The 12,907-nt window shown below is 37.4% G+C and overlaps 1 protein-coding gene across 4 annotated transcripts in view; it reads right to left on the reverse strand.

Annotated features, from left to right (window-relative positions):
• ARHGAP15 (Rho GTPase activating protein 15) overlaps positions 1-12,907 on the reverse strand; it is a 700,830-nt gene that overhangs the window by 283,092 nt on the left and 404,831 nt on the right. For 3 of the 4 annotated variants that reach the window (XM_027964991.3, XM_060410067.1, XM_027964992.3), the window contains one exon: positions 2,928-3,050. The exons of the other annotated variant lie outside the window; for it this stretch is intronic. In XM_027964991.3, coding sequence (XP_027820792.1) covers positions 2,928-3,050 — 123 coding nt within the window. The remainder of the gene's footprint in view (positions 1-2,927; positions 3,051-12,907) is intronic. 4 annotated transcript variants of the gene reach the window in all.

Below are 12,907 nucleotides of genomic sequence, written 5' to 3' on the forward strand. Positions count from 1 at the left end.
AGTCTTTGCCTTAAATATGCTAAGAAAACGGACTTAACATACTAAATTTGACTGGGTCGATATTTTTAAAAATTGGTTTAATGCTTTCTATTCAGTTTAAAAAAAAGTCTCAGAAGCCTTACAAAAAATTCACAGTTAAAACTGAAACAAGCCCAAGAAGTGAGTGTATTTGCATAACTTGATCTGTATTTGGAAGAAAATTCCACTGAAGACAACAATGGAAGCTTATCAAATTGGAATTTCACATAGATTTTCCATAGCCTTACTAATGAATTCTGACTCATTGGTCAGCTATGGTGAAAATGCAATGGAGCTTTAAGATAGGAAATGTACCACTGGAGTGTGTTCAGTGGTTCCATTACATCAGTATGAAAATTGCATTAGGCATCCAGTTTCTCTGCTGTTTTCTGAGACCAATTCTAGAGCACTATGGTTTTTAATTCTTTAGCATTTTGACTGGGGCCAGACCATGCCACTGAATTAAAACCTCTTTTATTTTGCTACAGTCATGAAAAATTTGGAGTTTGTCAGATTGTAATTGTTTGGGCTGCTTATCTGGTTTTATACTTTGTCATGATGGCAGGTAACATGCTATTGATTTTTTTCTAAGAAAATGATAATCCATGGGATAAACTCTAAGGTAGAACTGGAGGTACTGCAATATTATGATGTGAAGTTGAATCTGTAGAAGACCAAATGCTGTCCACTGAAAAGGACATTTCAGAGAGTAAAAGTCTGAGCTAAAGACTGATTTAAAGCAGGTGCTAGTTCTACTTCCAAATGCTTATGTTAAAGAATTTTCCACTCTATTAGTGATAGGTATGTTCATGCTTTGCAAAATTTAACCTTTCACAATTGGTTCAAAATGCTAGATGATTTTTGTGATATGTTCACCTATTTTAAAAAGAGACTGAAGTTAATAGGTCAGATGGCTATTGTAAACTATTGAAATAATTCTCATCCTAAGTAATGCTGAAAATACTATCTGCTTTGCCCTGTTCCTGAGAAATATTTGTATCATAAATCACTTTTTTACTTCTATAAGGATATCTTTCCACTTCATTCACAGTTTATTTTAGTCCTTTATTTTAGCCTGTTTTCAAATTTTTTCTTGTATTTAATTTTCAAAATGTGTCCATTGGTTAGAAAATCTGAAAACCAGGGAGAATAATGGACTTGATGCCTATATTTTTTTCTTAGGAAAATAATACATTTGCCTCAACGATCTATAAGGTAATTTCCAGTCATAGAAATCTACATCACTGGTTTTATCCATCCTTTCATCTATCTGGTAACAACAACAGTAATGAATGATAATAATATTAGTGATAGCAGAGGACATTTTTTGCATACTTATGTTCCAGTTCAGTTCAGTTCAATTCTGTCGCTCGGTTGTGTCCAACTCTTTGCAACCCCATGAATCGCAGCACACCAGGCCTCCCTGTCCATCACCAACCCCTGGAGTTCACTCAGACTCACATTCATCGAGTCAGTGACGCCATCCAGCCATCTCATCCTTTGTTGTTCCCTTCTTCTCCTGTCCCCAATCCCTCCCAGCATCAGAGTCTTTTCCAATGTGTCAACTCTTCACATGAGGTGGCCAAAGTACTGGAGTTTCAGCTTTAGCATCATTCCTTCCAAAGAAATCCCAGGGCTCATCTCCTTCAGAATGGACTGATTGGATCTCCTTGCAGTCCAAGGGAATCTCAAGAGCCTTCTCCAACACCACAGTTCAAAAGCAGTTCAATTCTTCAGCACTCAGCTTTCTTTACAGTCCAACTCTCACATCCATACATGACCACAGGAAAAACCATAGCCTTGACTAGATGGGCCTTTGTTGGCAAAGTAATGTCTCTGCTTTTGAATATGCTATCTAGGTTGGTTATAACTTTTCTTCCAAGGAGTAAGGGTCTTTTAATTTCATGGCTGCAGTCACCATCTGCAGTGATTTTGGAGCCCCCCAAAATAAAGTCTGACACTGTTTCTACTGTTTCCCCATCTATATCCCATGAAGTGATGGGACCAGATGCCATGATCTTTGTTTTCTGAATGTTGAGCTTTAAGCCAACTTCTTCACTCTCCTCTTTCACTTTCATAAAGAGTCTCTTTAGCTCTTCTTGACTTTCTGCCATAAGGGTGGTGTCATCTGCTTATCTGAAGTTATTGATATTTCAAGCACTGTTAAATACTTTAAATAGATTATCTCATTTGTTTAAGAGTCTTCTCAGTGATGGGTGTAAGTAACAGAAGAGGCTCTGAGATAACAACATCTCTGAGGCTCAGAGATGACAACTTGCTCAACATCAATATTAGTGAGTGGTAGACTAGAAGTCTGAGTCCCAATTACAGTCTCATGCCAGAGTGTTCTTCTATTCTGGTGTTGGAATGGTGGAGGATATTTTATATACTTTACACATACTTGCAAAATATCTGCTTATTTCAATTTAGACTGAGTTCTGGGTCCTCCAGTTTTCAAACCTGTTAAGTTTTCACGACACTAGTTTATCTTAGACTTTCGTCCTAGCCCTACTTCAGACTATGACTAGGTGATCAGATAATTTATTGTACAAGACTCAGTTGAGAATGAAAAGGGATGCTGTTAGTAAATATTCTGGAGCAATAGGTATATTGAGGATTATCCCAGCATGTGGGGTCATTCTAATGGGCCACTGGGATGTTTCTTCTTCACTCCCAGATACTCTGAGGGCAAAACCTGGTATTTTTTCAATGATCTTATGATCCAACCTTTATTTTTCTCAGGATTAGTTTTCTGGATAGCTATTTTTCCTTCTGTCATAGAGCAGAACATTTAATAAGCAACCTAAGAAGAATAAAATCTCCTAAAACTCCTTTACAGCCAACTAACTACTGACAGAGAGGCACATTCATTTATCACTGTTACAGTAAAAGTATAAAATATTCTATACCTTTAATAAGTCCTTTTTCTTGCAGAGTTTTCAGGGAAGGTCTTCGGGTAATAAACTTCTTTAATCTGCTTTTAACTCGGTTTTTGTCGCTTGTATCAGAAGCACTATGATGCAGTCTGAACACTGGAGATTAAAAAAAAAGTGAGAGGCTTTCAGTAAATTTTTCCTTTATGATTATTACTTTATGCAAATATGAATAGAAAACTGCTAGTTATGGGATGACTACCTGAATTAATAGCTCAGGCCCTTCTGTTTAGACAGGGCACAAGAGCAAAAATTTGCCTATGTGAAAATATTAGCTCTGTTGCTACATGAACATGTAATGAGAATGTGGTTAGATCCATATTTTCACAATTTATTTTCACATTAACTTCCTCATATTTAACATGATAACTTATCTGGATAGCTCCACCTGTGTATGTGTGTGTGTTTAGTCAGTCATGTCCAACTCTTTGTAACCTTGTGGACTGTAGCCCACCAGGCTCCTCTGTCCCTAGAATTCTTCAGGCAAGAATACTGGAGTGGGTTGCCATTTCCTCCTCTAGGGGATGTTCCTGATCCAGGGACTGAACCTGCATCTCCTATGTTTCCTGTGATGCAGGTAGATTCCTTGATGCTGAGCCACTGGGGGAAGCCCTCTACCTAACTATATCTGTACACAAAATTATAGAAAAGTTCATCTAACTTGTGGAGAAAAAAGCTGTTGTTAATTTCAATGAAAAGCAATGACCAACCTAGAAAGCATATTAAAAAGCAGAGACATTACTTTGCAGACAAAGATCTGTCTAGTCAAAGTTATGGTTTTCCTAATAGTCATGTATGGATGTGAGAGTTGAACTATAAAGTAAGCTGAGCACTAAAGAATTGATGCTTTTGAATTGTGGTGTTGGAGAAGACTCTTGAGAGTTCTTTGGACTGCAAGGAGATCAAACCAATCAATCTTAAAGGAAATCAGTTTTGAATATTCATTGGAAGGACTGATGCAAAAGCTGAAACTCCAATACTTTGGCCATCTGATGTGAAGAGCTGATTCACTGAAAAAGACCCTGATGCTGGGAAAGATTGAAGGCAGGAGGAGAAGGGGACAACAGAGTATCAGATGGTTGGATGGCATCACTGACTCAATGGACATGAGTTTAAGTCTACTCCAAGAGTTGGTAATGAACAGGGAAGCCTGGTGTGCTGCAGTCCATGGGGTCACAGAGTTGGACATGACTGAGTGACTGAATGAACTAAATTGAACAGTAGGAAATTTAGGCATTTTCAAAGGTCCTGCATACCTAACAATTTTTTCAATCTTCTTTATCAAGTTAACCCAAAGTGATTTCTTTTCCAGAAAGCAGATATTTTTAAGATTTCAGATTCCCCTGGCCATCCAGTGGCTAAGACTCTGAGCTCTCAATGCCAGGGTCCAGGGTTTGATCCCGGGTCAGGAAACTGGATGCAATTAAGAGTTCGAATGATGCAACTAAAAGATTTTGCATGCCACAGTGAAGATCAAAGGTCCCTTGTGCCCCACTAAGACCTGGCACAGCTAAGTTAATTCATTAATTTTTTAAAAAGAATGCAGATACATCTTTCTCTTCTTATTTGTGTGAAATTACCACTAGGTGAAATTCTGTAACTCATATTGACTCAAACTTTTGCCATGTCTTCATCAGTCCCCCATCTCAGTTTTACTAGCCTCACTGTTATCATGAAAGTTAGGGGTATATCTATTAATAATTCATTTACTATAAGCACATGGTTGCTGAATGCCTACTGATTATCACACCCTATGCTAAAGGATATGGATTCAATTATGAACATAACATTTAAGGTCTGTACCTTCATTAGCACAGAGTCTAAACACTTTCAAGTTATCTTATTATTAATGACATTATTAACAGGCGTTCCCTTGTGGCTCAGCTGGTAAAGAATCTGCCTGCAGTGTAGGAGACCTGGGTTTGATCCCTGGATTGGGAAGATCACCTGCAGAAGGGAAAAGCTACCCACTCCAGCATTCTGGCCTGGAAAATTCCATGGACTGTATAGTCCATGGGGTGGCAAAGAGTCAGACACGACTGAACAACTTTCACTTTCACTATTAATAATGATTCTTATCAATAATCATTGTGCTGGAGAAGACTCTTGAGAGTCCCTTGGACTGCAAGGAGGTCAAACAAGTCAACGAGCGGCACACGGCCCCACCGCGGGGCCGGCGCACCCAACTCCCTCCCCTCCCACGGAGGGCGGGAGAGTTCTGCTCTGCCCACGTGCTCTGGCAGTAGCCACGGTGGCCACTGCGCACTCGGGAGGGGCAGCGGCTGGGGGCTCCGGTACCCCAGGGCTCCCTCTCGGATCGCTAGAGAAGGCGTCCTAAAGGACATCAACCTTGAATATTCATTGGGAAGACTGTTGCTGAAGTTGAAGCTCCAATACTTTGACCATCTGGTGGGAATTCAATTCATTGGAAAAGACTCTGATGCTGGGAAAGATCAAAGACAAAAGGAGAAGTGGGCAGCAGAGGATGACATGGTTAGATAGCATCATCAATTCAATGGACATGGCTTTGAGCAAACATTGGGAGACAGCGGAGGACAGAGGAGCTGGGCATGCTGCAGTTCACGGGGCCACAAAAAGTCAGACACGACTTAGCAACTGATAATAGCAACAAAACAACAAAATCATTAATAATTGGTAAAATGACTGGAATTTATTGTCTCTATCCTATGAGATACTAATCCTAACAGGGCCCTTCATTGTCCTCACCTAATTACTGATTTCATGTGAAGATTTGGGGCACCTCAGTAGGAAAATGGAGGTCTTTTCCTTTCAAATCATAAGCTGATCATTCAATATTGGAGCTTACCAGGTGGCTCAGTGGTAACAAATCCACTTGCCAATGCAGGAGATGCAAGAGACACAAGTTTAATCCCTGGGTCAGGAGAATTCCCTGGAGTAGGAAATGGCAACCCACTTCAGTATCCTTGCCTGGAGAATTCCATGGACAGAGGAGCCTGGCGAGTTATAGTCCATGGTGTCACAAATAGTCGGACATAACTGAGTGACTAAGCATGCAGGCACATAAAGAATCATTCAAACGGGTTAATTACTATATCTAAAATGTATTGAGACCTTACTATATGCTTGAAACTCTCCTAAGCATATAATGTGATTTAACCTAATTCTTCTATAGTGTAAGCAGGAATTTTAGGTATTTTTATAAACACTGTTCACTAATGTGTCCCTAATACTGCAACCTTGTTTATCACATAGTAAAGGTTTAATCAATATTTTCTGAATCAAATCACAAAATGATCTTTTGAAGTATTGGAAAGAGGAGCCTGGCACGCTGCAGTCTGTGGTGCCACAGAGTTGGACATGAATTTAGAGACTGAACAACAAACAAAATTAATTCTACTCATTTTAGATGATGAAGAAGCTAAATTAAAGAGGTTAAGTAACTTGTTCAAAGTCAAGTTTGGATATGGGACCAGTCTAGTAAGATCTTTATCTGGTATTCTAATATACGGGAGTATTTTATTTTGGGAGGGCTCCAAAATCACTGCAGATGGTGACTGCAGCCATGAAATTAAAAGACACTTCCTCCTTGGAAGAAAAGGTATGACCAACCTAGACAGCATCTTAAAAAGCACAGACATTACTTTGCCAACAAAGGCCCATCTAGTCAAAACTATGGTTTTTCTAGTAGTCATGTATGGATGTGAGAGTTGGACTATAAAGAAAGCTGAGCACTGAAAAACTGATGCTTTTCAACTGTGGTTTGGAGAAGACTCTTAAAAGTCCCTGGACTGCAAGAAGACCAAACCAGTCAATCTTAAAGGAAATCAGTCCTGAATATTCATTGGAAGGACTGATGTTAAAGCTGAAACTCCAATACTTTGACCACCTGATGTGAAGAGCTGACTCATTGGAAAAGATCCTGATGCTGGGAAAGATTCAAGGCAGGAGGAGTAGGGGACAATAGAGGATGAGATGGTTGGAAGGCATCACCGACTCAATGGACATGAGTTTAAGTCTACTCCAGGAGCTGGTGATGGACAGAGAAGCCTGGTGTGCTGCAGTCCATGGGGTTGCAAAGAGTTGGACACGACTGAGTGACTGAACTGAACTAATAGGTGAAAAATGGAAGGTGAAGGAAAACATAAGTATCAGGAGCTCACTTAGTCTTTTAAAATAGAATGGTTTTAATCAATTAAAAAATTTATGTTGCTATTGAGTACAAAACAGTTTACTAAGTGATAGCTGTAGGCGAGCTATACTTGAGCTCAGAATAAAAAGAGCTCAAGTGAGTTCTTCTGAGCTCCTGAAGAACTCAGAATAAAAAGAGAGAGAGTTAGGAGGGAACTGCAGCTGGGAGAAAATAAATTGCTTGAATTAAAGGATTTGAAGTCAAATTTTCCTAGTGGGGTCTCCAAGGAACCCATGAAAGTGCCTAAGGGAGAGTGTCTGTTTAAAGAGTCTGCCAGGCCTAGTGTGAGAAGCTTTCTTGTAACTGGTCAAATAAGGACATTTTTGCAACCTCCTTCCTCTAGCTTTGACCACAAGGTAGTTAGAAACTTTTGTTAGTAAAATGGAGAGTTAGGGTGAAATGCAAGGCTAAGGAAAAGAGAGGAAACCTTGCCCTCCTCCTAGCTAAGTATAGAGTGGAGCTTTAATTTTAAATTAAGTGAAAAATTCAAATCATCACATGGGATTTTACACTATTAAATACTAAGTTAAGACAGTACTTGCCACTTAAAAGATCATAATATCTTATATTACCTCAAAGGAAGGTTCTCAGCTTTGGCACTATTGGTATTTTAAGTCAGACAATTCCTTTTTTCAGGGGGTTGTCTGTGCAAAGTAAGGGTGTTGAGAAGCCTCCTTGGTCTCTACCCACAATATGCTAGTAGCATCCTCTCCTAAATTGTGACAATCAAAAATGTCTCCTGTGGGGAGAGGGAGGAGACATATTTCCTGTTGAGAATCATTCCCAACTTTAGGGAAAATTTTCATTGATTGGTGGTGGAAGGGCTACTCATGGACTGACAAAATGTAAAGGAACTGTGAAAAGTGAAAAAAGTATTATTTTAATAATAAATCTCTCTATAAGCAGCATATATTATATATATGGACTTCCCTGGTGGCTCAGACAGTAAAGAATCCACCTGCTAATTCAGGAGACCTAAGTTTGATCCCTGAGTCAGGAAGATTCCCTGGAGAAGGGAATGGCAACCCACTCTAATATTCTTGTGTGAAGAATGCTATAGACAGAGGAGCTTGGTGGTCCACAGTCCATGGGGTCACAAAGAGTTGTGTCCAACTCTTCGTGTCACACACAAGAGCGAGTAACAGTTTATTACATATACACATATACTTAACATATATATTTGATGTATCATCTATTATCATTTTGTGTGTGTATGTGTATCTCAACTTAAAATGGTTTGAGGAGCAGTGCTTCAGAGCTGCACTGTCCAATTCAGTAGTCACTAGTCACTCTGGGCTCTTGACTACTTAAAATGCTGCTTTTGCAATAGGTTGAAACAATAACATTTGGGGTATTTTTGTTAAACTATATTATTAAAACTTATTTCTTGTTTCTTTAAAAAATGTGGCTATGGGAAGATTTTAAATTAGGCTCAAATGTTCCTGGATGGTGCTGCTAGATGATTAAAAAATTATACAAACTGACTACATGCAAACATGGTAGTGTTGGATTTAACTGCTGGATTTAAATGCATGTGGCCTACACTGTAATAATACAGTATGGTGAGGAGTATGAAGTACAAGAGACTAAGAGATCTTAGTGGAGGAATTGATCTCAGGTCATTTTGGAGAAATACCAAGTGCCATGCTACCCAGGCTAGCCACAACTGCTTTTATAGGACCGTGAATATCAGGCATTAACTGACTCAAAATTTTATGACTGAATGAGTCATTCTGAGCATCTTAACATGCTGTGCTTACATTCTAGCCTATCAACTTTCATTTGGGTCTGGTCATATATAATCTGCTCCAACCGACAGCTGTTAACAAAGGCCCAAGGGTCTCGGTTCTAGTACTGGGGGCTAAACGAACGAGTATCCTTCAGGAGAAACCTACCTCAGTAATTTGGGTCTCAAAGTCTGCTTTTGAAATGGTATGGAACAAACAATCTAAATTTTCATAGGTTACCAAAGGTATTTTCTGTTGCTAGTCTCATGTCAAAATCCCATCATTTTCCATGACAGGCTGCCAGGAAATTCAGGGCCAACGACGGTATTTTTTTCTGCCATTTAGGGATTAGTAAAAATGATATGATTAAAAAGTACTTTGCAAATTAAAACACATATACACATGAAAGTAATTATACAGTAAGTTATATATTTTTGGAAACAGGTACTTTGGTGATAGTACTCTTAATTAGATGTGTATATATGTGCATATATACATACATATATATATATATATATATTGTTTTCAATACCACCATCTGGCTCCACATGTGTGAAATGTGTGTAAGGTACACTGTTTTTACAAGAAAAATGCAAGTATACTTTAAGATGCTTTAGCTTGTTTCCTTCTCATACATTCTGAGAAACTAGCAGTCTTGGATATGATTACACAGTTTTTAACACAGCCAAACTATCCAAAGTTGCCTCTAACGATGGCTTTCCTAGAGACAGACTAGAGCGTCAACCTCCATTTCCTGATGCCATAAATAATTGTCCTTAGATGACAAGTCAAATTGCCAGGCCTCTGCCATCATTCATTTTGCTCATTTTGTTCTAAGAAGAGTTATGCAAAAGTCAAAGTCAGTAGATGACTATAATATATGGCATAGTTTTTAATTAACCAAATAACTTTAAAGCACTGTAAATACAAACCAAAAATGTAAAAAAAGCACATGGTTATAATGCAAAGCCCATCACTGGACCCCTGTAAACAGCAGTAAAAGTCTTTGAATATTGTGGTTTACAAATCTGATTTTAACAGCCAAACTTATAAAACAGTTTACGCTTTTCTGTTGTCAAGGGAGAAAAACTTGCCAAATTGTTCATTTTAAGTAAATACAACATAACCAATTAAGGAAAGCAAAATTTAAACACATGCCTATGGTAATCAGGACATAGTTTGCTTCTGATTTCACTACTGATTTTAACAGAACAGAGTTCCTTCCACTTTCCCACAGCACCCAAGTGACCCCACACATACTTTTAGAAACTTGTAATCACACAGTACAAATAAAAGGACACTTTACTGGAAAATACACAGTGTGGTACAATAATCCATCATTTATGAAAAATAGAATTCAGCCTTTTCCTTTTCCTCAGAGATTCAACTACTTTTTGAGGGTGAAGCTTATTGCAATTTAAAGATTTATGTTAAGCCAATGAGCAGTTTTTTTCTGTTCTCATTTAAAATGAAAAATAAACCAAAAAGATATAGGCTTAAATTCCAAAGAATTTAATCTGATTTATGGAGGAATCACTCTTAATTCTACATATTTTCACCTCTAAGAAAAGTTAAGTTGAATTGGATTAACTTTCCAGGTATTTTAGAATTTATTTTTATTTTTTTATTTCCTTTGTGCTTCCTCTCTCTCTCGTTTTCTTTCCCCCACCAATGCGTGATTTTTTTCCCAAGCCCAAACAAACAGAATATTTTTCAAAGCCTAAGAACTCTGAATAACAATATGCAATTTAAGTCTCCACACTCATAGACCTAAGGCATTAGTTTTAAGCACCGTTCTTAACCAGTGGAGAGATTTAATTGCTGTTAAAGCTGCTCACACTACAGAATAGTTAGGATCCTGAGTTTTTCAAGATGATTTCCAATAAATATCATTACATATGATATCAATACATGGCATTACCCCAACACAAGTTTTATACCTGACACAGCCATTATGGTGTTAAAACCACCTCTCAAGGTAGGAATGCTTACTATAATAAATGCTTTTTGTACTATAATGGATGCCTTTTGTATATTTATTTTCCAACTTTAGTAATGGGAGGAGGAAGCAATGCAATTTGAATGATGAACATCCACTACCATGCTATTAAGTGATGGGAACCACAAAAAAAAAAAAAAAAAAAAAAACCCTCTCAAATCTTCCAGAATCCAACAATTTGGATAATATGATCCAGAACTGTTCATTTGCCAGAATTTGTCTTGTTGTGGATCTTATTTTGAAATATCCCATTTTCCTGCCAAACTCCTGTTCTCGCGGTATTCCCATGTTACATTTACATGTTGTTAATATATTTTTTTTCAATTTAGAAATGCTGGGAGAGCTAACATTTCAGAAATATTGCTAAAGAAAAGTAGAGTTACTACCCTTCAGAAATGCTGTTTCAAACAACTTTCTAGGCTATTTGTTGTTACTTTTTTGGTGGGGGTTTACATAAGGAGCAACATAGGTGTAGATAGATAGCTGTACTAGCTGCTAGGAGCTCCCAACACATGGACAGTCTAGTGGGATGTTCAGAGCAAAGCTGGCGGCAGTCACTAGTACAATCATCTTATCACACTGCAGGGTTCCGAGAGGGAAATCCAGAAAGAAATGAAAAAAATCAGATTATATCAGACTCTTCATCCTCAAAGATTTCCAAACACTTCTCAAACCATCACATGAGTCACAAAACAAAATGCTGATTTTCTCCTTTCATATTTTCCAATATGAGCTTGTATTTGGAATTTCCCTATTGTACCACTTTCTAACCTACTAAAATAAGAGCACCTTACCTAAAATTGGGAAACAAAATTCATTAAATTTCTTGTCTGCCTCCTGCCTGATTTCTTTCCAGGGCATACCCTCTCATCCTAATTCATTAGGCTGGAATAAATGCTGCTTGCTCTCTCCACAGTGTGGTTTCACAGCTCAAAACACTTTGCACATATCTCCCTGTGTCAGAGTGGGCAGAAAGGGTAAGTTTGGGCTTAATGTACTGTTGGTCATTTAATGTATTGTTTTCTTCACAAGCTCAGTGTAAACAGAAGTCATAATTTCAACCACTTGAGAAACTAAGTTATTGAAACTTCAAGTGACTTACTTGAAACACAAATCAGGATTAAATCTGGAAATAATTGGAAGAGGGAATACATGGCATTTTAACAGCAGTGCTCTGTTTTAACCACTTAATTCCCATTTAGATGTTATAGAAAAACAAAATAATCAGTTGGAAACAGAAGGGTATGATAACATTCTCTCTTTGATGATTCATATTTGTGCTATCCACTCATGAGAATTCATACAATATAAATGTTTACTTTTTCGCTAAATTATCTAGTTTAAGTAGACAGATCTAACCACTTTTTTACATTTTCAGTGTCAATAAACAGCAGGTAGTTTACTGTCATAGCCCTGTCATTTGGCCGTATGGAAATGCCATTGTTATTTTTCTAGTAATTATAATAAATTCTTCATAGTATTTTTATATATAGGGGTAACATTTTTATTTTGCTGATCATAGATCTTAAGTGTATCTAGTTTATAATGCATTGCTGTAGTGTGAGTCAGGGTGTTATATTTAAACTGTTTTTATAGCATTTAGCATAGCTTTGAGTTACTTAATAACTTTCAGGGTGGTTAAGATGATGATGATGGCAACTTCAAAACTGTACTGCAAACACTGAGCAATTTCATCACAAATGTAATATTCTTTCAACTGTAAGTCTGTCTAGTTTATTTCTATAAGTGAGAGTTGCAAAAGATTTTCCATCAAAAGGTTGTGGAAATACTACAAATAAAAAAGGAAAGAAGAAAGAGAAAATACACTTAAATAGCATAAACTTATGGTATGTATAGAGATATATGATGACACTTTTTTTTTTTTGCTGAAACAGAATCAGATATGGTATAAAATGTAAAGATTCAGATCATCAAATATCTTCTATTGATGAGAAATTTTATCTTGGCTTCTTACAGCTTAAAATAGTGTTGGTAAAACTTTGTCACTTGAAAACTATTTCAAAACTTTGATAAATTTGCTAATAAAGTTTGGCATTGC

The sequence above is a fragment of the Ovis aries genome, chromosome 2, assembly GCF_016772045.2.
Source record: "Ovis aries strain OAR_USU_Benz2616 breed Rambouillet chromosome 2, ARS-UI_Ramb_v3.0, whole genome shotgun sequence".
Classification (NCBI taxonomy): domain Eukaryota; kingdom Metazoa; phylum Chordata; class Mammalia; order Artiodactyla; family Bovidae; genus Ovis; species Ovis aries.